This window comes from Galleria mellonella, unplaced genomic scaffold, assembly GCF_026898425.1.
Source record: "Galleria mellonella isolate WM207_F2 unplaced genomic scaffold, CSIRO_AGI_GalMel_v1 utg96, whole genome shotgun sequence".
NCBI classification, from domain to species: domain Eukaryota; kingdom Metazoa; phylum Arthropoda; class Insecta; order Lepidoptera; family Pyralidae; genus Galleria; species Galleria mellonella.
The window spans coordinates 679,418-705,589 of NW_026442179.1; the positions used below are offsets into that span (position 1 = coordinate 679,418).

Consider the following 26,172-nt stretch of genomic DNA (forward strand, 5'->3'; position numbering starts at 1 on the left):
ACATCATTTATTTACCGTTTTATTATATCAGTAGGTATTAGGATATAATGTGATTACCTGTATAGTATGGTGAAATGAAATTAGTATTTAGCATTTCAGGCTTAAAGCTCTCCGTTATACAAATAGCAAAGGAATCTACTGGATGTTTTACTGCGATACTGTGATAAACAATTTCAATTGTTCGTGCTTTGTAGTGGGCCCTTATCATCAGGTGGCCCATACCTAAACATAGATATACTTATTATACACTAGCTATTGCCTGTGATTTTTTACGCATGGATTTTAAAAGTAGACTATTTTAAGATGGCGTTCCAAGATAAAACATAGATTTAAGTTATCCACACAATTTGGTGCATTAGTTTTACGTGAAACTGAAATACATATAAATAGACAAAAATGCTCAAAACTGCTTAAACATCTATGTACAGACATCATCTAGTTAGAATTTTATAATATATACATAGATATAGATTATATTGTTTTTCAACGTTAAGCTGTTTATATCGAAAAAAAATGTTGACAATAATTCTTACATCACGTTATCATTTCCGATTATGTATATTTAATAAGTAGATGTAAATCGTGGCGATTAAAAGTGATGGCATAATAAAAATATTTTTTCAACTTCGCGGGGAGTTAAGTCCAACTATCTTATACCAGTTTTAGGATAAGGTCAAAAACATTCCAAATTTAAAAAAATAACATACACATGATTTTTAAGAAGACAATATAATTAAATTTTCATACAAATCTTTAACATAATCTTTAAAATACTGTACAGTGTCGGCTAGTTTTGCAGTTAATCATTTGTATTAGATAAATAATATACTTATAACATTTTGTTTTTGACATCTTACACGAATAATCATGGAGGAAAATATATAAAAGTCACAAATGATTTTACCCAAATCTGCCGACTAAAACTTTATTCATTCTGATATGGCAGATTGTCGATATGAAAGACTTTAGAAGCAAAATTGCTTAGAACACTAAAACTGAAAGAAATGCACTAAAATATATAATTAATTATTTACAAAAATCCTTTTTATTATTGAATATCGACCTCTTCGAACAATTCCATACACTAACGCTAGCAAAAGAGTGTAATAAAACTGTGTTAATCTCATCTGAGTACATAATATAACAATAATAGTAAATAAATCACAACAAGGCAGATCTCTTTTGCTTGTTTAATTTATTGTTTTTCTTTTTACAATCATCATATCGTAATGTGTCCTTACATTGGGACATAATTTAAACCGATTTCTGAATTGAGTATTTTCAATACTAAATATTAGTTATTTTATTAGTATAATTGAAGAAAATAAAAGTTTTTAAAAGAAGGATTTGTACAATTACATATGTCAGAAAACAATCTCTCGCCTAAATATAATGAAAATATATTGATACTCGTCGTGTGGTCCTGATATAGAATGAGCCACTCCTTCCTGCCTGTGGGTGTCGTTAGAAACGACTAAGAAAACCTAATGGTTGAGTGATAGGCAGCAGTCTCCTTAAAAACATCGCCAAAGCTGGTTAACTGGTTGCCAATTTGGCTGCCAAGAGTGGTAACTACTGGCAAAACCCTCCTTTTGGGGGAGGCCTATGTTAATCAGTGGACAGTCGGCAGCTATGATGATATTGATAATATACCATGAATAAATACTCAATTTAGAAATCGGTTCTTAATAAAAATTAGCACCTTCAGAAGGTCCGATACAGTTGTTGGAGAAAAATTATTAATTGCAAACGAAAATTAAGTTCAATCGCTTAAGTACTATGTGACATATTTATGTATAAATTTTCTGAACGACCATCGCCATATTTAAAAAAAAAAAAAGAAATCAATCTTAAAGCTATTCACTTTACAATTTACCTAATATAAATCTATGAAATAAATACAAAAATCTCTTATTATTAACTAAGATAATATTTTCCTACATCATGTCTTGAAACTAAATACTATGTAATGCACATAAACTTAACACAGTAAACTTAAATTTGCGCGCGGCTCGCACCGTACGCGTGGGAGGACCCTTAATATATTTGACTAAAAGAGAGATCAAATCATTGCCACGTAAACTTATTGTATAAGCCGGCAGGCCGTTTTGAGTAATGTCCAGTCCACACTCATTTGTACTTTGAAACGTGAAAGTAAGGTGGCCTTGTGGTAGTGAAGCGAACGGTCTGTGCTCAAATTAAGTTTTTAATACAAATACGATACGTATTAAATATGACAAGAATTATTATACTATTAAAGTAAGTTAAAATTGTTTAGAAATAGCAAAGCATGAGGTGTATTATGAAATCTCAGTGCAATGTGTAACAATTATAGTGCTGTTTATGTTTACTTTACATTAGGTTGCATAAAATAATAGTCTTAGCTGAAGTATTAGGTGCTAAAAATGAATGAAATGGCGTCTAAATCTGGCAATAAGTATGGAAAAATGTAGATCAGCGCTTTGTGCTTTGAGCGCTGATATGTTTATAGGCAATGATTACTACTTTCTATTAGGTTGCATAAAATAGTCATACATAAAAGCATTGATAGATGATAATGGAATGGTAACCCCGCCTGCGCTAACAGTATACACTGGCGGGGCGGAAGATGTATCATTGGGTGCTAAAATTAATGAAATAGCATCTAAATCTGGCAATAAGTGGGGGAAAATGTAGATAAGCACTTTATGCTTTGTAATGAAAAAAAAGTATGTTCTAAGCGTTACACTTCATCTTCAGGTAAGAAATTGCTATTGATCAGATGTGTGATGTGATTTGTTTAAAAATCTCCTGCCTGCTAATTGATAAAGGAATCTGTCGATAAATACGTTGACGTTAGCACACATATGTTTAAGAACAAGACGTCTGACGTTATCTCGTTCTAACTTATGCACGTGGTAGCGGTGACGTGTTTATCGGTGGATTTGTTTGCTACTTGGGGAATTTACCCACACTAGATGACCCATTTATTACAATTTTCACCCGTTTCTCTAAGTTTATATGTAATCAGGTGTGAAAATAAATTTCATAGCAATCGTAATTGTCATAAAAACCAAATTTTAGCACAGGTGCGGGTGTCGAGAGGCGACAAATGAGAAACAATAGGGACAGGGAGTACTGAAGTCAAAATCAAGGATACATAGCTGCCAAAGATAGTTTGGAAATTAATGGAACAGAACGTAAGACGGATATTGTCATTAACATATCCTTGTGACCGATTGTAACCTATTTCTCTCATATAATACAACTTTATTACACATCCATAAATCTGGCAGATCATCTGAACACAATGTACACTATTTATAAATGTATAAATAGATACATTATTATGTATATATATACAAGTAAACGTTGGTACACTTTGAGATACTGATTGTGGCAAAGACATTTTTCTGATAAACATAAAGAAAATCCTTATAAACAATATAATAGAAAAAGGCAAGGTTATTAAGACGTTGAAATCAAAGAATAAATTCCGTGTTATCCCCTTGAAAATAAGAGATAGATATTCTATTGAGCATTCTTAGGTGAATAAAAAAAAAGCAAACTATAAAATTGTACCACGAGCATTTAACAAAACGTCTGATAAAGTTTACTAGAGACAATACTTAACAAATCTATACTTATTAAAACTATGTTCATTCGGTATCCTACACTAAGTTTTAATCTTTTCACTGTTACACCTTCCTTATCGTTTAACTATATCTATATTAATAAGCCAGTGAAAAGATTAAATATGCTCAAGTAATTTATGTTAATGTAACATAATTAGAGGCACTGCGTGTATTCATTTCTATACTCTTATTTGACATTATTTTACACGATTACTACTGAACTATATTCAGTATTATAAGAATTATGTAAAATATTATTGTTACTCTCATCAATGAACGTGGCGAAAGGAAAATTTTAATATGAAACCGATAGTTTTATTAGAAAATACATCGGAAATGTCTAAACGCTGTCGCGTGACTACAAGTGACGACCCGACCATCTGTTTTACATTAGATATTCAAAATTGAGCTATACAATAAACATTTAGTTACAAAAATACTTGTAGCGTAATTTTCAGATCACATTTTGCTATTTATAATCATTATATCGATAATGACTCTTCAATTTCTGATAAAGTAACGTGCCGGATGGAAATAAGAGTAGCACTCGTATAACGTATCGGAAGACCTACTCGAGTGTAGATAGTAAGGGTAATATATACCAATATTTATATATAAGATAGTTACAATATCTAAACATATATTGGCCCAATAACAGATATTTTAGATATTAGATATCCAATATATAATATCGAAAAGAACTCGCTCGTAATGAATATTGATATTCGATTGGTATGGGCGGTATCGGAATGGTTGGTCATCAGTATCCAGATCTCAATATATAGATATCGGATATTACCCATCTCTAATAGATAGTGTGATTCTAAGCCTGCCCACATTGCACACGCTGTGTGACTACGTGTGAAGTGTGTCCAGGTGCTTAGAAATCGAATGGCACGACCGCGTGTCGCGACCGTGTACTAATCGCTCGATCCGCTTACATCGCTTATATCGCTTGCATCGCTCACACAGCTTACACCGCGCAGAGCACGTGACGAGCGGTAGAAGCGGTGGCAGCGAGCGAGCGGAGTGAGCGTTTGATTCAGTCTTTCACGAGCCTGTAGATGTGGTGTTGAGCGCCGTGCTCACTGTTCGACACTTCAAATACGAACGCGGCGCACAGTAGCGTCTCTTGAGTATCTCTGTTCGACACCACCTGAGGAACAATCGAAGAATGAATTAGAAGATATGATAATAAATAGATGTATTTTCTATTCACAATTCATTACAGTGAAATACAATGAGACGTGCTTATATTAAAGTTATCAAATTATAAATATTGTGAGAGACTGGCGTCTGAGATAGGTATAAGAATACCTGTATTACAGGTCACCAGGGCCTTACTCCGCAGGGTCACTTACTAAGTACTTGTAATATAATAATAATAACAAGTGAATTCAATGTAATAAATACTATGATGCAACTATATTGTCAGTCTTATCTTTTTAATGGCTGATGATGGAATGGTAACCCCGCCTGCGTTATCGGTATACGCTGGCGGGGCACGATTGAGGGATGATAGGTGACGATGAAAGCAGGTCGATTAGCCCATCATGACAAATTCCACTAGAATTAACCACGTTGGTTTCCAGGGGGAACCGCGTGGAGGTCGACCTGATAGGATGTATTACTGGCAGGCTAGGTCAGTTAGAACTCATTACTAACACTTCCTTTCCCCTTTGTTGATCTTATCAATACTAAAGATCTCAAAGGGTAATCATACAGTATGTTGCACCTGAATCTACCACTAATAAAAGAAAAAAAAAAATGGCGAATTTTAAAATATTTTTAAAAGCATAATCAATGTTTATTTAGAAATAGGCAAACATTACACAAAAATCTAGTTTTCAGGTATATTTAAATAAGAATAGAAAAGAATTAAGTTGTGTATTAAATACTCATACCGTGTCGTAACTGTTTGCGCGAAGATAAAATTCACAAAGAAAGGAGACAAGATTGTGGATGCCATTTGTATGCGTCACCAGTAACTTGTATGACTAAGAATAATAATCATTTTACTATTAGACTTCGCATTGTTATTAGTTTTTTTTGCATATTCTATGAGCATTTTTAAAAAGTTTATGGTCATAGAGTCATCTTAATGGTGGCGGTAATATTTATTTATTCTTTATTGCATAATAAAACTTTGTATAAGTGGCGATCTTAATGCCATATTATTATGGCATTCTCTATCTTTATTATTTATATGCAAGTTGTTAAAACAATTAAATATAGCTGCCATAATATATCATAAACATACAAAAGCACTTTTGGAATTTAATAGTATTGATTGAAAATTAATTTTAATTAGATATTTTTTTGTTTTATAACTGTATTAAATACCTATTTTAAGAATTTGAGATTATGAATGTAGGCGGTACAACAATAGGTACTTGCTAGCAATATATTCTTGTAAGGTTGGCCTCCACACGGATCCCCCTGGAGAATTGGTCGTGATTGACCTAACCTTATCATCATCTATCATCATTTACTGGTACCTTGCCGGTGTAAACCGATAGCGCAGATGGGGTTACCATAGTAGTTTTTCAACATACTTCATTAAGGGGGAAAGGGATTGTTAGCAATGGAGTTCGACATTGCTAGCAATATGCCAGGTCGACCTCCACGTGGTTCCCCCTGGAAACCATCGTGAACAATTCTTGTTGAATTCGTCACGATGGGCTAACTGATCTGCTTCATCCTCATCTATCATCCCTCACTGGTGCCCTGCCGGTGTATACCAATAGCGCGGGTGGGGTTACTATTCCATTATCACCCATTAAAAAAAAACTTCATTAGCTTAAGATTGTGGATGAAGTTTACTATGGTAATAGTCATTTACTGAAAACAAACTTAAGGCATTCCGTATCGACTGTTTTTCATTTCAACTTTTTTCACTACTTATTTCAAGTCGCCATTTTCGTGTAGTCCCAGCATAGAATTACCCATTCCTTCCTTTCCCGTGTCTGTCGAAAGAGGCGGCTAAGAGAACTTAAAAGTCGAGGGATGAACAGCAGCGTCCCTCTTAAAACATCACCAAAGCCTAACTGTGTTTGCCAATTCACCTGCCAAGCGTGGCTACTACAGGCAAAACTCTTTAAGGGCCTCTTTAAGACCTATGTTCAGCAGTGGACAGTTAACATTTGATATAATTATTACAAGTTGGTTAAGAACAACAAAGCCAACTAACCTGTAATATGGTAAAGTTCTCGAGAACGCTGTTCATCATGTACTTTTCGGGCAAGTGCTTGAGCTTGTGGATAAAGTTGATCATGTACTCGCACATGGGCGACCGGTGGATGCGGTAGACGAAGCGGCCGTTCTCGAAGCGGGCGTACTCCGTTTCCACCTTCTCCACGACTTGTTTGCCGAACGAGCACACTTTGGTAGAACACGTGATTGTCATGTTCTCGTTGCTTTCATACCTGGAACAGAGTAAGAAATCGATTCGTTCACTACTTGTGTACGTAACGTGACAATGAAGCGATGAAAGGTCATTGAACACACCTATTGTGACATACTCATAGTTCGAGAAGGGTTGGAAACAATATATTTTTCAAGGAAAGGTATTTAAACAGGTCTTAGTGAATCTGATTTTTGATGTTACTAAACATAAATATGAAAGTTGTACAAGTTATCATGGAATAGAAGATGAATGACGAATGGTAATATGTTTAGTATTTAGATCTAAACATGATTTGCGATTATTGGCCTAAGTAATTAGTAATTCTTTTTTTTTATACAACTTAGAACGGAAAACAAACTGACGGCCCACCTGATGGAAAGTGGTAACCGTCGCCTATAGACATGAGCAGTGCCATGGACATAACAGAGTAGGTATACTGTTTCGCCCATGATACCCCTCATGCGTTGCCATTCCTGAGGATCTAGATGTTATTCCTGTGTACCCTGTAAATTCACGCCATATCCCACGCAATATTCTATTCACACGATATTTGAAAAACAGACGGAAATATGTAGTAACAGTACAAAAGGTCCTTAAGTCGAAGGGAGTAAATCCTATTATTATTACTAAATGCAAAATGTGATGTTACAAATACAATACAAATACAAATAACTTTATTTTGTTTGAAAAATGGTATAAATGATGGAATATAATATTTAAATATTGATCACATTTTTCACCAGAATCTGGCGTACAAAATTTATTTAATTGTTCCACTATACTATGCTAATACTATTTTACTGAAATCGTCATATTAAATAAATGTCAGTATTAATAATAAATTATACAGATTACAAATTACAATCATTTGACAAATTACAAATTACATTAATTGAGTCACATATTTAAGCTTTAAAATATTCAAAATATTCATTAACCGAGTAGAAGCATTTTTCTATCAGCCATCTTTTCAGTTTCTTTTTAAATATATTCAAGAGTAGTGTTTTTATTTCGTCCGTTAATTTATTATAAATGCTTATTGTCATACAGTAGGCATTTCTGCTATACAAAGTTGTAGTTTTATAAGGTAGTACTAAGTTTTGAGGATTACTTGTGTTAAAATTACAGAGATCACTTTTCTTTTTAAATAAATGTAAATGTGTTCTTGCGAATATGCATACCTCATATATATATTTACATGGGACAGTAAGTACATTTAGCTCCTTGAATAATGATCGACAAGATGTACGTGAGTCAACGTTACAGATCGCATCAGGGCGATCTGTAACGTTGACTATCATTGTTTCTGTGATATAAGGGCACAGCTTGCATAATACGAGTTACCCCATAGAAGTATAGCATATCTCAAAATAGAGCTGACATAACCATGGTATGCCTGTAAAGCTGTTTCTTTATTGCTAATCCTTCTTAGTCGCCAGAGAGCATACGCGAATGAATTTACTTTATTGCATAGTTTATGAATGTGATCAGCCCAGGAACATTTATCATCCAATGAGACACCTAAAAAAGTTGTTTGTGAACTTTCTTTAATTATATTGCCTGCAAAAGTAACATTCAGTGGTTGTTTTGTCCCGTTTTTATTAATAAATTGAATATATGTAGTTTTATTATAGTTAATGTTTAAGTTATTACACTTTAGCCATTTTATTATTTTACTTATTGTTCCATTTATTTCATTATTATATGTTTCAGTATCATTGCATGGTATCACAACGAACACGTCATCAGCAAACAGTGTACAGTTATACTGTGTAACATGGGGCAAATCGTTAATGTAAAGCAGGAATAACAAGGGTCCTAGAATACTACCTTGTGGTACGCCATTTTTGTTGACTTTTATGGATGATTTGTACCTGCTAATTTCCATGCTTGAGTCAAGTTTTGATATTTCTACATATTGTTTTCTATTGGATAGATAACTGTTTATCCATTTATTGACCAAACCTCTTATTCCATACATGTGGCATTTATGGACTAATTTTTTGTGAGATACTGAGTCAAAGGCCTTACTCATATCAAAAAAGACCGCTGTGACATAGATTCGTTTGTCCAAACAAGACAAAATGTTGTCCATGAGAGAAAAGGCTGCTGATGTTGTTGATTTACCTTTTTGAAACCCATTTTGTTCCGATTTTGTTCCGATGTTTGTGGATACATCACTAATGGATGACAATTGTAAAATGTGTACCTACCTCTCAACCAGGATTTGTCATTCTGTTGCCGGCATTAAAACGTATAGCTTATTAACTGTATATATTTGAAACTATATCCCTAAACAGTATAGGTTTGTAAGGATGGATTGATGGATATTTGTTACCCTTTCACGCAAAAACTACTAAATGGATTGGAATGTAATTTGATACACGGGTAGATTATAGTCTAACTTAGCATATAGATACATTATACAATGATTCACACGAGCGGAGCCGCGGGACACAGCTAGTAATAATAATAAAATACTCACACACTAGTGACACCATAGAAGGCATTTGGGTCGTCCAAGTTATTTGTATTTAGATCCGCCCAAAATTTGACGAGGAAGAAGGCATTTCTCGGTCCCTTTTCGTACAGCTCCTTCAAGCCGCCTTTCTTCTCTGGGAATTTGTCGTTTATCTGTTGCACGTCTACAGACTGTCGAAACAAAAATTAATAGATTAGTAAAAAAATTACATTCCTAGTATGGTATCCTTACTAATATTATAAATGTGAAAATGAGATTTTTTGTTTATTACCTTATAGCGGAGAGAGAAACAGAGACAGAAAAAAAAATATAATATTTTTATTTATTACAGTGAAGGCAAATTTATTTATAAAATAAATATATACCTATATTTATATATCTTTATATTTGTAGTGATATGCGAAAATGGAATTCAGTTTTGTAACAAACAATATAATATTTATAAGGTTCATTTTTATTAAATAAAAAATGAACCCTTATTGAATAAACATAAATATGCAAATCATATATATGTATTATACAACTTATTCTACATTCAAAAACTTGCGATTATCATATTTAAATAAATGAATAATCAATAATACATCACGCAATGATAAAAAAATTACCATAAACAAACAGATCATTGTATAATAAGTACATAGTTATATGCGATCACTTTTAAATATTTAAATATGATACTGTTAATTAAGAAAATGTCTCCTTTTATTGTTATGAATGGTAAATAAGCTGCGGGACCATCTGATTGAAAATGGGAATCTTCGCATCGTTATATTTTTTTTTAATGGATGATAATGTAATGGTAACACCACCCGCGCTATCGGTATACACTGGCGGGGCACCAGTGAAGGATAATAGGTGAGGAGATGAAGTAGGTCAGTTAGCCTATCGTGACGAATTCAACAAGAATTGTTCACGATGGTTTCCAGGGGGAACCACGTGGAGGTCGATCTAATAAGGCATATTGCTAGCAATGGGGCTGTCAAACTCTATTACTAACAATCCCCTTCCCCCTTCGCATTGTTATACTAGGTACATAAACAGTAACTTGTACATCACAGAAAATACTGTGACGACAAGGCCACCACAATAAATTCCAGATACTACTCTGGAGGGAAAGGGTTTGTTTGAGTCCTAACAATCTTATTGCTAGCAATACACTTTAACAGGTCGACCTCCACGCGGTTCCCCCTGGAAATCATCATACTCGTCGAATTCTTTACGATGGGCCAATTGACTTGTCTTCATCCTCAATTACCATCTACCACTGGTGGCACGCCAGCGTATACTGATAGCGTAGGTAGGGTTACCATTCCATTATCATAAATAAAAAAATATATACTACTCTAGAGATTGATTTAGACAAGAGAAATCACGCTTTGTAGTGACGGACAATCCCAAAATAAACAGTAAAGTAATAACTAAGTAAAAACTCACCTCTAATAAGGGATCTGCATATGTGACCGTACCACCTATATGTACAAACAGATGTTGTGCTGACGCTGTAAACTGAAAAAGATGAAACAACACAATATATATATATATATATATATATATATATATATATATATATATATATATATATATATATATATATATATATATATATATATATATATTATATATTCTTTATTGCACTAAAACATACAGTAACAACAATATGTTAATAACAATGTTAGCAAAGGCGAACTTATCTCTAAAAGAGATTTCTTCCAGTCAACCTAACACAGTGGCATAGGAAGTAGTGAGTGGGCAGTAGTAGTGCAAGACAGAAATTTAAATAAATATTTACATAAATTAATATAATTCAAATTCAGATTAGATATAGACCCGTGAGTATCATAAGAGAAGATTAAGGGAACTTAATGGTCTTAATGACGAAGTTAGAAGAGAAAAGGAATGAGTATGAAATACTTTAAATTTTTAAACAGACTAGACTTTTGAAACAATACGACATGGGACAGCTAAATTGAGGATACATGAACTAATTACTTTAATACGAGGAAACTCTTAAATTGCAATGAATTATCTTATGGAAAGGATTCCGTGTTTAGCAGTGGATTGTTAATGAAGCAGGAATACTTACTGTGTCTGGGTCCCTGTGGTCAACGAAGGCAGAGAATTCCACAAGTCTAAGTTTGTGTGTGGCGATAGCTCTGTCCTCCCAGGGAGGTGGTGGCGCTACGTCCGTACCACTTGGCACGCCGACACCGGGGACTCCAGGGACACCCTTGTAGCCGGCGGCGGGGAAAGGTTTCACACTGCAAACGTAAAGTTCGTATCTTTACACACTAATGTTTATAAATATTAGGTATGAGCGTTATTGCCAAAATATTGATAATGATATCGTAAGCAGAAAATCGAAATTTAAGCATTTAAAAAAAAAGTCATTATACGCTCACAAAACTACAGGTTTACTAATATGGATCAATATTTTAGGAAAAATATCTATCTATATGTTGTCATTTTTCCTAAAATGTTGATATTGCGATATTTTGAAAATACCAGTATTAATATTAAAATATTTTGGTATTTCATCATCCCCACAATTGAAAAGTCTATAAAGACTTTCTATTTGAATAATTGCTGCTCAATCACAGCCAAACGGAATGAATATATTATATCTATAGACGTGGACTGTTGCTACTGTTTATGCGAATCGGTAACCCTCTCTTAGAATAACTAAATGCCCTTTAAAAAATTAAAATGTTTTTTCTTCGAGATAGATTTCCAGTGCTATTGATGCCAGCAAAAAAAATTAATATGACTATGATATAAAAGTCTCGTGACTGCGATAGAGACAAGTTTATTTCTCGAAAATTAAAATCTTCAAACTATTGGTGTGTGACTACATTCTATTAAATAAAGTTGATGGTTCAAATTTTAAAACTATTAAGTAATAGTTGTTTCCTTTAATAAAACGTTTAATAAAACTATTAATGTCAAATATTTAACAGATTTATAAAGCGTTCGAAGTTTTTATGAATAAAGAAGTTACGATATTATGTGTTTCAATAAATCAACAAAATTATTCAATAATTATATAATTTGGTGATAAATACTTACTCATGAGAGGTACCAGCTTGTAAGCCTGGTTGCCAAAATTGCTGAAATAAGAAAGAATATTATTAAGTATATTGTATTGACATGAAAGAAGGACGATGATGCAAAGCTTTTTCTGTTGTTACATAGCTCAGTGTTAAAGTAACCAATTATTCTACACACGTATAGAAGCGCACATAGTTTTAGTTCCAAAATATACGATTATATGTATTTTGTGAAGAATATATTTAACTATGAATTTTTATGCCTTATTTACACGCATATTTGAAGCTTTGAACAATAGTTTTTTTTTTTTAATAATTTCGAATTGTGAGCAATCCGTCATTTGACAGTGCTAAGTAGACTTGAATCACTTTAGGAATGATTATAGTGAAGATAGTTGAACGACAGAGGCTTTAGTTTAGCAGTGCATTGATTTCTCTGTTACTTAGTTATTTTTAGCCTTATTTTTTCAAAAGTCTAAAGTTGCAGTTGTATAGAAACTTTAACACCACGACACAGTACGAATAAACATAGAATCAATTGTGAGTAAAGCAAATTCAATCTTGTCCTAGGTTATTATAGTCTAATATCACATGCCCGAGTAGAAGCTGCATTATTTAAGACTAGACTTTGAGAACCATTTATTTCTCAAACGTACAACGAGATCCGAAACACCTTCATTTTTGACGAATGAAAAATAAATGGATCTTTGGCCAGTATTTAGCTAACGGCAATGAGAGGTAGAAATTTCTAGTATTAAAATATATGCCTAAAATACGAAAATAATAAAACGATAACCTTAGCAATAAAATTAAACAGGTTGCCGTCAATCTGACATAGTAGGTATAAATTTGTTGTAAAATTTATTTTAAAAATGATATTTACTTGCAAGCACAGAAAAATTACAAAAGTAAGTACCTCTTATTGTTGTTAACAGGATGGCTCAGTCCAGCCCCCCTATACATATTGGCAAACAAATCTATCGATAGAATGGTTTCGATTAGTGCTTGCATGAGACAGAATAAGACAATGGACGCTGCCATCTCTTTCTATCTCATAGACTCGTTAGCGATAACGGTTCTATCAATAGATTCGTTTACCATTCGTCTAAAGGGGCAGGCTAGTTTTAGTTTATCGACAAGAAACACTAAGGCATGCTTTTCGCAAGTTAACTACCGTGTGATGATACGCGGGATGCGGCAACCCTGCTACGATCTGAGCGCTAGACAGAGTGCTCATCGACTGCATGGCCTTTTCCTTCATCACACCACCGTCCTAAGATGTCATTTATTTGTTTGTTTATATATTGTGCTTCAATTTATTCAGTTTGAAATGGATTGTCAATTAGTGTTTCCATGTACTTTCCTACGTGCTATAACAGACAACTTTGAGTTGTAATGTTTTTAAAGATCGTATAGCGGATATTGTAAGCTGATTTGAATTTTGGGACACGCTTCCATTCATAAAACGTTTGTAATGTAATACACAAAAAAAGTAGTTTTTGTGTGCGCTTAGCTCCGTATTAACTTGACAATACTCGTATAACACGCGCCATGTTGGTATAGGAGGTTCAAAACTTTTTGTCGTTTTTCGAGCGTTGTTTTTTTGGAAACATGTAAAGCTTCACTGTTAGAACTTTAAAAGGGTGCTAATGATTTCAAATTCAATCTCTACACATGGGCAGTGTAAATAAATTAGTCAAACTTGAGTAGAAATCTTTTTTCTTAAAATTTCTTTGCATATATTATTCATAACAATCTTTTATATAAATTGAATTTAAATTAATTCGTTTAGAAGCTAGAAGCAGATAGACAACCATACAGTTGTTTCGAATTGAGCCATTAAAATAAAATTTCTAAACATCTATTGAAAGACGAAGGATTTTTATAAAAACTACAGCGCGAATATTAAGCGAAATATGAAATAAATGTAGGTAAACGTATTCCGCTTAAGCTTTGCTGCGTAAGCTGCTATCGTTGCTGACTATACCATAGATATTGCCCTAGTAACACGTCGCCGGGTAACTTTAAACTTTATAGTTCTGTAACATTAGACTTAAATAAGATTACACATAAAGTATTTACTCACCACTTTCAATTTCGCCTGAATTTCCCGTAGTTTTCGCCTCGCTAGCACCTGTATGTGAGACGAAACTTGTTTTCTTGTGCGGGTTTTTCCTGTCCTTAGCTTAATATATCTTGCTATTAGCTCGTTTCTTCCTGTAAAGAAATATATACGAGTGAATTAATTATGTGAATCTTGATTATCAAAAGCTTTAGCAATGTTTGATATTTTACATGATTTTTCGTGTTGCTAAAATTCTAATTAAAAGTACAAATTACGGTATATAATCAATCTATTAACATTTATATTGGTTTTCATATTTTACTAAAATTAGTATAATTTTACCATATGAACTAGAACCAGGTTATTAATTTTCTTATAATTTTATATTGTATGGATGGTTAACATTGTGCTATAAATATTTATATAATCTATTCTTTTTATTTTTATTTTAACCATTTATATAACCGGTTGAAGTAAACACTATTGTTAGAAACGATAAACACAATAATTTAATTAAATTGCCGTTATATCTATGTATTCTTTATTAATTTATTTTCATATACCTAACCGTTGCAGTATTTTAGAAAAGGAATCAATACAAAGAAACGAATAGGCAAAGCAGGCACGGACCCCTTTAATTTCGCACAGTTAAGTTAATAAAAAGACACAAAATCATGTTCCGATTGACATTGCCCGCGAAATGTTTCGCATAGCTGGTACAGACACGGCGCAATGCAATGTGGCGCGGGCCGCAGCGGATCCGTTATGAAACAATTTTCAAATTATTTTGAATAGCTATTTTCAATCGTTGAAACAGCACTCCGACTGGAATGCGGGGATGTTTGAAGGCGGCGGCTGTTGTGATTTAATTTTAATAAAGCTAACTAACAAGTTTTGTTCGATTTATTTTTGTTTGCTTTTTGATGGTTTCTATTTATTATATGTTTTTTTAATATTTGTTTAATATCTATTTTTGTATTTGTTTATATTATAGCTAGTAATGCACAACAATCATCTCTTTTAGACTAGGGTATATATATGTATATCTATATATTGTAGTTACAATATTTACAAACTGGTCCAATTACGAATATGTTTAATGACTGTTAGCCAAAACCTAATACTGGATAATAGACATGTTCGAAAATAGATATCCAATTGATATGGGCGATATCGAAATGGATGATGACTTTTTTTCCCCATCCAAATTCCTCTGAACCCAATATATAGATATCCGATAGGTATCCATATTATCCATGCCTACCGATTTTAGACATCCTAGATACTGTGTCAGTTTTGTGCATAATTAGCTGTTAATCTAATGATTATAATCTATTTATTTACCAAATCTATTGAATTGTTTAAACATAATTGAGTAATAAACATTAATTGCGAGATTAGTAAATAATAAGTTTTTTTTTTTATACAACTTAGAATGGCAAACAAGCTGACCGCCCACTTGATGGAAAGTGGTAACCGTCGCCTATAGACATGAACAGTGCCATGGACATAACAGAGTATACTGTTTCGCCCATGATACCCGCCATGCGTTGCCATTCCTGAGGACTCAGGTGTTATTCCTCTGTACCCTGTAAATTCACGTCATATCCTACCCTTCAAACCGAAACACAATCATGCAAACACAACTGCTTCACGGTAGAAACACGAACGGGACAGAGGTACCTAAGCAATCTACTTTTGTACAAACTCTCCCTCTGGTTTTCTTTCTTATTATTTTTTTTGAATGGCAAACAAGCTGACGACCCTTCTGATATGCATGAAGAATATCAAAGTATACTGTATTGCCTATGATTTCCTTCATACGTTGCTGTTCCTGAGAGTTAGGGTGTTGTTTTTTATTATTTTTACAACTTTTACATTATGATATCTTCTCATAATAGTTTCTTTGTTTATTATAACTAATCGTGAGACAGTATTTTATCCCCGTCAATTAATATTTTTCGTCCACACAGTCGTGAACACAATTTGTCAATTCTTGCTAATATTATTAATGTAGATTGCGAGTCTTTTTATTAGTCATGCAATTTAAAGTACGTATGTAATCGTATCTATGCAAGAAGGAATACGATCAAATTTATTATTTGTTCCATTACCACTTAATGTAAACTATAAGACAATATAGTGATATCCAATAGCAGTACAAATAAAAAGAATAAAGTTCGCCCGATTTGTTACTAATTTCTTTTCATCATCATCATCACATCAGCTATTAACTTTCTCTGCTGAATAATGGCCTATCCCTTTTGAAGAGTTTTGCCAGTAGTTGCCAGTTTGTCAGGCGGATTGGCAACTGCGGTTAGGCTTTGGTGATGTTTAAAGTGAGTTGCTGCTGCCCATCCCTTGATCATTAAGTTCCCTTAGTCGCCTCTTACGACACTCACGGGAAAGCAAGGAGTGGCCTATTCTATGCTGGGACTATATACCGATAGTAACTTCTTTTACAGTATTTTTGTGATAATTTCAATAAAACTTGGTTGAAAATTATTAACGTACGTATAAACAGGATGTTTCTATATTAATATATGTATTAAAGTGGACCGTTTAATTGTGATTATTGGACCAGTTTAATTAGAGTAATAGTTTATTAATTCGTGAACAAAATGGAGGAGTCGACCAAAGTAAATTGAAATCTCATTGAATTCGGGGAATGCGGTGGCGACGGGAGTCTGGTGACTGGTGCGAATTTAATTAACCCCTGCCTCGCCCGTTGAGGCGTGTCGAGTGCGTGTGTCTAGTTGTTCATATGCGAACTGTTAGGGCCAATTTGTATGTCAAAGGACGTTTGACAAACGACCAAGATCAACTTACTCGCCGTTGTACCAAAATACATGCCAGTAAACATGTGTTTGCGGTATGTATTTTAAAAGCGATTGTGATATATAATATAAACTAAAATTGTTTTTTGAAAGATACTTAAAATTTAAACAATCTGATAGCTTACTTAATGGAAAGTGGTAATCGTCACTTATAGACATAAATAGAAATATGGTTATTACAGAATATACTTCCTAAATACTACGATATTGTCTCTGTATCCTGTAATTTTACTGCTATATTTGTATATCATCCGCCAAGCCAAACACAAACAAACAAGAGTAGCTGCTTTAAGGCGTCAACACAAATGAGACGGAGGTACAGTGGTAAGGTAAGGCAGACATTTTTTGTACAAAGTTCTAAACATGTATGACAATATTGTATAAAACTTGTTGTAGAATAAACGCTCAAGATACATATGTCGGTTGTACAGAAGTTGTTACCATCTCAAATGCAAATTCAATTTTGAAGAAAACGTCTGTAGTTGTCAGTCAGTATATGTTAATTTAGTATAGAGTTATAAGACATATAATAGAGTTATAGATACAACATATAAAACCAGTCAGAAAAAGCAGACTTGAAGACTTTTAAAACTTCTAAATAAATAATAACATTATAGAATCAAACACCTAGGGCTTCAGAGATTCGATCGCGACATTACAGTCACTAAACCAATAAGACGTCTACAATTTTATTACTTGAGATAATATTAAATTCAAATTTAGAGAGAGTACAAGCTTGAGAAACAAACTCTTGAAGACTGTTAAGTCGAACATTCCTGAAATTGCTACGAAATTATGGCACCATCGTAAACTTTTCACGGCGGGTGTTAAGCTAAAATTAGTAAGTGTGGCCACTCTAATAAATTGCTGTTAACACAAATTAGTAAAGAGAATAAACATGTTATACTTTCTAGCCGTAACATCTTAGTGACACGGCGCGCCCGCGAATTGAGCATTAAGAGTGCTTTCACCCGAACAGTCGTGTGCATCCTCCTATAAATAGTACGGTGCAGAGGATCAACTCGAAACATTTCTATTCCACAGTGAATAGAAAAACAAGAGATCATTATTTATTAGTTGGTTAGTTAGCTAATTTGGTCGACGGCCAGCGGGACGCGTCGCGCGACGCTACGCTCTCGCGCACTCTCGCGAAGTAGTTATGTATCCACGAGATGTGCGTGCGCGCCGCACCCGCTTATAATGTATGGAATATTAACCAATTTCTACAATATACTTAGCATTTAGATCACTTCGCATTCACTAATTGCAAATTATGAAAGCAATAAAGCTTAAATGTACCACGATTACTTTATACCACCTATAGGTATTGTGTTTTAATAGGTGTTTTTCCAAACGTAATTTATTCGACAACTGGGGAGATATTGGAGATCCATCAGAAATACATTAACGTAGTACCGGAGCCATGATCTCGCGATTGTTTTCTCTCTAGGGTTTGACGCGTTTAAAAATATTTTTATTGAAAAGCACATTATATAAAGCTAGAAGGAATTTACTTGCAAATATAATAAAACGCATATTTTTAAGAAATTCTTTTAGTCGTTGATTTAAAGTGGATATAATACAAGTTAATAAATTTATATTAACTTACATTACTATACAATTTAATAGTGCGTTGTTTAAGTAAAGTCATTCATTAAGTAGTAGTTAAGATTCATGATTACGAACGAGCCTATGAATAAAAAGTTGCAGGACATAAATGGCGCAAGCGAGCAATAATATTCAGGCGGCAGGGACTTTACTATATTTCTTTTTTTTATGCAATTTAGAATGGCAAACAAGCTAACGGTCCACTTAATGGAAAGTGGTAACCGTCGCCTATAAACAGAGCATGAGCAGTACCATGGACATAACAGAGTATACTGTTTCGCCCATGATACCCCCACATACGTTGTCCTGAGAGCTCAGGTGTTATTCCTTTGTACCATGTAAATTTAATCAAATCAAAATGTCAATCAAAAATTCACATTAAAATTTCGTCAGTTGACTTAAAATATACGTTCTATTTTGAAATTATCTTGTGGACTCTACTAAATAATTTGCTTTTACTAACTAAAATGTTTCAAACAACGCATGAATTTTTCTAATTGAATACACACGCACCTCATGTGGAATATTACTTGTCAATGGAAAAGTGACAAAGATATGTCTGATAAAGGATACATTAGAATTTGAGTGAAATATGGGAGACGTAGCTGAAATTCACGCTGACCCAAACAGAAGCTATGCGAGGAGTCGCGGAAAGGGTTGAGTTGCGACGGGTCTAAGGAGGATTTCTCGGGAGACAATCGGGAGTTATGCCTGAAGGCGGGCGGGGCGCTAAACAACGGGCGAAGGCGGCCCGCCCCTTCTTTATATTTTCTTACTGCGTTCGCCGCCTAGCAGCGCGGCCGGGCCCCTTACACGCTCGCTCGCTCACTAATTGCGCATTCTTCGCATAGTTTAGCCCTCCCGACGAACCCCTCCGCCCACACCCTCCGGACCACGTGAAGCCGTGCGCCGACGAAACTTTCATACTCCCAGGATATTGAGCGGTTTTGAATGTCTTAACTCACGAACGCGCTAGCACCACCAGTACACCGCTTTGTCGGCAAACTGTTCCCAACTACACGTCTAGTGGGCTCAGTTCTGACCAGTTCCGACAACTTACTCACGTGCAACTACGATGAGCCGGACCTCGCACTAGATCAATGCACCGACCGGCAACCGCTTCATAATAAGTTTTGTTAAAACTTACATACAAACAGACTATTATTATATTTTTAAACATTAAACGGCGATATCTATTTATAAAGGAATTAAGAATTGATTTTAGATGAAGTAGTTCACCGGAAAGAACGACTTTCCAATTATAATTTTAATTAATTTGCACTATATAATTAGAAAATAATATACAAGATTATATTGTTGGAATACATAAATTAATCCAACTTATTGTGAAATGAGAGCTATTATGAAATTGATTTATACAATCATAGTTTTTATATGTTGTTTTAAATTAAAATACATAATAAAATTAGTTATAATTCGGATTTTTTTAACGTACTGCTAATAATACGAGTATATAATCACTGATTAACAGAATTAGTGGGACATTACGGACGAGGTTTTAACTGAATTGTTAATAGGGCTTTTTTTTGTGACATGGATTAGAAAAGAAGTTACTGATTCACCTAATTGAGTGTCAAGTGGTAACCGTTACTGATAAACATGAACACCTTAGCAATTTCAGAGTTTATTGTAACACCAATAGTAGATATGTTTTTTTAGTTACCACTCCTGACGACTAAGATGTTGCAAGTATGCTTTATTAAAGTTATTATTCTTAATTGACTATTCATTTTTGCAGAATAAAATTAATCATTAAATATAGTCTAAGCAAACATAAATTTCTTAATCGTTTCGTGATAGATATCTTAATACAGTAACGCTTCAGTTTTGTTTTTGTACCTGTGATACAATATGTATTGTTTTTTTTTACTGTCTTGCATTTAGCAGGAGAAAGAAAATAAGACAAAAACAAGTGTAATAATACTAAACAACTAATATTATTAGTTATCCGCGTGTTGTTAACATAAGTGGAGTTCCTGCGAAATGTTTGCGCTGTACGAACAGTGACTGCTATTTCGTTATTTTCCGTTGATGCCTGAGAGCTGATATACTGCAGACAACATTATTATGTTTTTCCCGCGTTTGACGTAAATTTGTTTGCTCTTAAAATGGTAACTTAAAATGGTTTTAAGTTATTTAAAAATATATTATATAACCCAGTCGACTATATTCAACAGAGAATCAAAAGAGTATTTATATGTTTGTTTCTATGATATATTTTTGTTTCTAGTAAATATTCTGAGTAAGTATTCTTGTAGTATTTTTTGGAAACAATAATAAAGTATAATTTATATATTATATGTACATTAAAAATTAAATTTAATGTACATATAATATATAATATAGTGCTTGTAAATAAGTCTTTTTTCAAACAGACTTATTTACAAGCACTTTTAAATCGTCATTTTTTTATCTAAAAATCCCGCAAGAAAATCAATAGTATATTCATTACTATATATTATATTATACTATTTTCATTCAAATTTAATAAAGAATCATAAAAAGAAGATTGATAAGTTTGTATTATAATAGGCACAATCGTTGACTAGATCCACTATATGCATGTCTAATACAATAAGAGTGAATTTACAGTATAAGAAATCAAGTATGATTGCTATTATGTTAAAGATGCTATTGGAATTGGTAACAACTTCAAAAACTATGTACATACATTATTTAAACAGATGGACTGCAATAAAAAAAGATTTGGGAAATTCGACCATCTGTACATCATTCGATGTAAACAGTAAAAAATGTGGGGAGTTAACAATTTATACTTATCGATTTATATGTAATAAAATTATAATGAGATCATAGGAGTACACTGTATCTATGGTCAAAAGTATCAATAAAACCTGTTTATTATAGTAGGGACAAAAAACTTACTTATTGACTACATAAATATATTGTAATCTATTTTAAATTTTAGTAAGTGTAAATAAATTCTTCATTGAAAGGGATATGTAAGTATAATAGAACTTTTTCCTATCTTTTGATTCGATCAATAAAAATCAGATATATTTCATTTATTTTTTGACGAAGTTTCTACATATGAGTATTAATATAGGCATAGAATACCAATAATATGTACTTGCTGTGAAATAATATATAATGAAATAATATGTATGCTGTGTGTTATTTTCACTTATTCTACCTACTTATTACTATTGTATTTAAAACCATAATGCATGAGTCGAATACATTTTAGTGAGAACATTAATTTATCTATCATTAAACATCGTAACGGGAATACATAGAAAAATATAAACTAGGACAGAAGACAGTACGGTGAACAGTTTAGTCGGTGCTTGAACATTGATAAAACTCGTAAGCTAAGAAGACAATTTCCCGTGGATTACGAAGGGAGAGGGTGCGGATGTGGAACAAATGTGGATGGACAAGGGTGACGCACTTTTAGAGCTAGATTAAGGCGGGAGGACACGTTCTCGAGTAATGTGCCCATATATTGTCCGGACGCGACGCGTGTCCACAATTATTGTGCTGGGTATAGCTGTTGTTATATTTACAGATATTTCTTATTTAATTGCGTTTTCCATTATTATGATTAATATTAACAGTAATGTAGTGAGTTTAATACGACGACTTTTAGATTATCTAGTTTTAGAAATAGTATTTCATCAAACACACATATCGTCATAGTCGTAGAATACTGACGGATCTGACAAAGATTACATATAAAGATCCGTCAGTATTCTACGACTATGACGAAATATGCACTATCATTTTCCATTGATTATTTTCTTAATAGAGAGAGAGAGAGAGAGAGAGAGAGAGAGAGAGAGAGAGAGAGAGAGATTGTAATCTGAGAATATGAGAGAGAACATGAAGCAATGTTAGAAAATAAATTATTTATTTTGTTGTACAATAATTAAAGATTGTATTTTACACAAAAAACTGACAATTGTGGTAAAACCAGTTATTTTGATCTAAAAAGTAAACTACTAAATCAATTTTCATAAAATTTCTATGAGATCAATCTATAAGCATATCCTTATATTTAAAAAAAAAATAAAATCGGATTAGAACTGACGGAGTTATGAGGTAACAAACATAAAAAAAAAAATACAAGCGAATTGAGAATATTTTTCATTTTGAAGACGACTGGAAAAAGCAGCAACTTTAATCATGACCCTATTTATATGGGAGTAAGGTCTAATGCAAAAAGAATTATCACAGTCGGTTTAGAATTGGCAAAGAGATCACATAACATTATTTTTGACAGCGGTCAAAATTTTATCATTAAAGGGCAATGTAAGTCAAAACAATCACAGTTACTCTAATCGTTAATATATCTTTAGTAACAAGAAGTCTAATACTAAATATGTATATTTACAGATATAAAAAATCAAAATATGACTTCATATTTTAATTATATTTGATATAAGGCTAAAACTTGCGTAATACAATAACAATATACATAATTATGAGTTAGTCTGCAATAACGTTCGCAGATTGAAACGTTTCAAGATTGAGCGATCGTCTGCGAAATAGACTAAATATAATTAAGCAACAGAGAGCTATGAAGCTCCGGGAAACCCTTCGCATTCTAAGTCCAAACAGTAATTCAAGGGTCGCTCTCCGCCGCAAGATTAAAAGTAATTTAAACGTTGAATTTCTTTCCGTCTATTAAATCACTTAAGGTGGACACATAGCCTGCGGCAATTTGTTTAGCAATTCCATTTGGCACCGCGACAGGGCGGCCAGTCCTTTAATTAAAGCTGGTATTATGTTGGCTTGATGCGGAGATAATGTGCGTCCGTCGTAATGCTCAGTCCTTTGGTGATTCTCCGTTGATTCTACTTTTAAACAACGTGTCACAGAAGCTAGACATTACTAAGCAGGTAATATTCATCTGACATTCTATAGGTGTCAGAGCTTTTTTTTTAGTATCCACAGAAATTAACAACGGTCAAAAGTTTTCCCTAGAGAATACAGTATGGGTTCCTCAAAAATAGTATATTAATGTTTCTTCAGAATCGGCAATGCACACGTGACACCCATAATGTTACAAGCGTCCATAGGCTATAGTAACTGTTTACTATCAGACGGGCTGTATGGCTATTCGCCATCTTCGTGGTATAAAAAAAATTGCCACAAGAAGCGATCATGACTAGCATATAATTTCTTCTAATTTTTCATACTTTTATACTAAACTAGTACAGAACTCTAAGATATATAAAAATAGGGATAATTTTTATTTTAATGCAAGTTTTGAAGTCTAGTAATAAACAATTCTCGATGAATTTTAGTTCAGGCATAATAAACCTCGTAAAATTGCATTGTTATGTTTAGCAGGCCACATTAAGTGGAGTAGATATATATTCGTATGTATTTATTTACCACACATGAAATGTAAAAGCATATTAATGTTATTATACCACTTTGTCCATAAAATAGGAAGCTATTTTTCAATGCACAAATGCAAAATAAAGGTAACCAAATTTGGAGATATTATTTTACTACGAGTATAGCATTTACGATATACGTCATTATTAAATTCATTGTCCTGGTTACTGCGAATCCACCCAATCCTGTTATCAAATTATTACACTTTTTGTACTGAAGATTTAACCAACAGTTAATTTACAGACAAAAGGTTTATGTTGCCAGCAATCGTCACGTCCCACTAACGAGTTTCCTTAGTTAACAGTTACGTGAAAAAATTCGCTCCGTCCTCACCCTACCAGTACAAGCTTTCATTTAAATAATCAAGTAATGAATTCGGCTTTAAATTGGACACAACGTTGTTATAACGCTTTCAGTCGTGTTTAATTACTTTAATCATGTTTAAAGCATATAAACACATTATTTCATGATTCCGATTTTAATGTTTTCTCTATTTATTGTTTTACATGTTTTGGTAGCAATTTTCGTTGTCTAATCAATTTGGTAGTTTAACTATGAAAACATAAAATAGAGATGATTAATTTTTGCACTAGTTATGCTCATGACTTTATCCACATGGTCGGGATAAATAGTAGAATACTGTGTTATTTTTCATGCCTAATACAAAGCATGTTAAATTTCATAATAATAAGTTAAGCCATTAAAACACGGAAAGGGGCTAATACTAATAAATAAACAAACCCCGTTACTAAATTTCTTTTTTTTTTATAATATAAAACTAGTATTATAAATGTAAAAGTGAATTTGTTTGTGACTTCTTAGTGCTTTAAAAGCTTAACCAGTCGTCACAAAATTTAACACGCATGTACTAGGGGCAGTGGAAGACATAATCTACTTTTTTTTATCTCAGTCCATCAATATCATGCAGACAAATTCAAGTTTAAAGGCTAGTATTTAACTTTTTAAAGTAGTAAGGAAGTAAACTTTAATAATAATAAGAACAGCATAGACATGCATTATATATAGGATCTGGAGTCTAGACTGTTTAGACAATGAATAAAAAAGTAGTAATCGAACGAAATCCTGATTGTATTCTAATGGTTAATTGACAAACAAAAATGAGTCCCTTAATTTCTTGAAGTAAGTAAATTGTGAGCAGCACCACTCTCGTTCCCCGAATCAGCGGCCGGCTACGATCTCGAGATAATAATTGTCAGTTCACGTCGTTCCTCGGAATCCTATTGCGCAAACCGCTTTGTCGGCTGACATCAATACCTACTACCTTTTGTCTCGTGCCACATCCATTGTTCGTTTTAGGCAGGTCGGCCTTGATATCGCTTTATAATTCAACGAAATTGACATGCAAGTAATGTGAACGTGAGTGAAACAAGTGGGATGGGAATTAAGAGCCTCCGTGTCGAAGTCACGCGACGTGTGCATTTTCTGACAATTGTTAAATATAAACAATTTTTAATATTTCTTCTTCCGTGGCACAGCGGTGGGCACATTGCTCTATGTAAATGGGGTCCCGGTTTCGATTCTCGGTTAGCCAGTTTAGAAAAAGAATTGTTCTAATTTGGGCTGGGATCTGAATGATGTCCTCAAATATTGGTGTTTGGTTCCTTAAAACACATGGTATTTTAGTGTAGAGACCGTGCAATTGTTGTGATTGTATCGTATTATTATAGTTTCTAAATGACTAATTAAAAAGTGCTTTTAGAAAAA

At 33.3% G+C, this 26,172-nt stretch overlaps 1 protein-coding gene across 4 annotated transcripts in view; it reads right to left on the reverse strand.

Moving 5' to 3' along the window:
- Window positions 1–1,469: 1,469 nt before the first annotated feature.
- Window positions 1,470–26,172, reverse strand: part of LOC113509147 (protein scalloped) — a 94,580-nt gene continuing 69,877 nt past the window's right edge. For 3 of the 4 annotated variants that reach the window (XM_026892449.3, XM_026892451.3, XM_026892452.3), the window contains 8 exons: window positions 14,636–14,766; window positions 13,724–13,822; window positions 12,569–12,609; window positions 11,589–11,763; window positions 10,940–11,011; window positions 9,506–9,672; window positions 6,805–7,039; window positions 1,470–4,770 (listed from right to left, as the gene is read on the reverse strand). In XM_026892449.3, the coding sequence (XP_026748250.2) occupies window positions 4,657–4,770; window positions 6,805–7,039; window positions 9,506–9,672; window positions 10,940–11,011; window positions 11,589–11,763; window positions 12,569–12,609; window positions 13,724–13,822; window positions 14,636–14,766 (1,034 nt within the window). In that variant the 3' untranslated portion in view covers window positions 1,470–4,656. The remainder of the gene's footprint in view (window positions 4,771–6,804; window positions 7,040–9,505; window positions 9,673–10,939; window positions 11,012–11,588; window positions 11,764–12,568; window positions 12,610–13,723; window positions 13,823–14,635; window positions 14,767–26,172) is intronic. The other variant, XM_026892453.3, reaches the window with a different exon arrangement.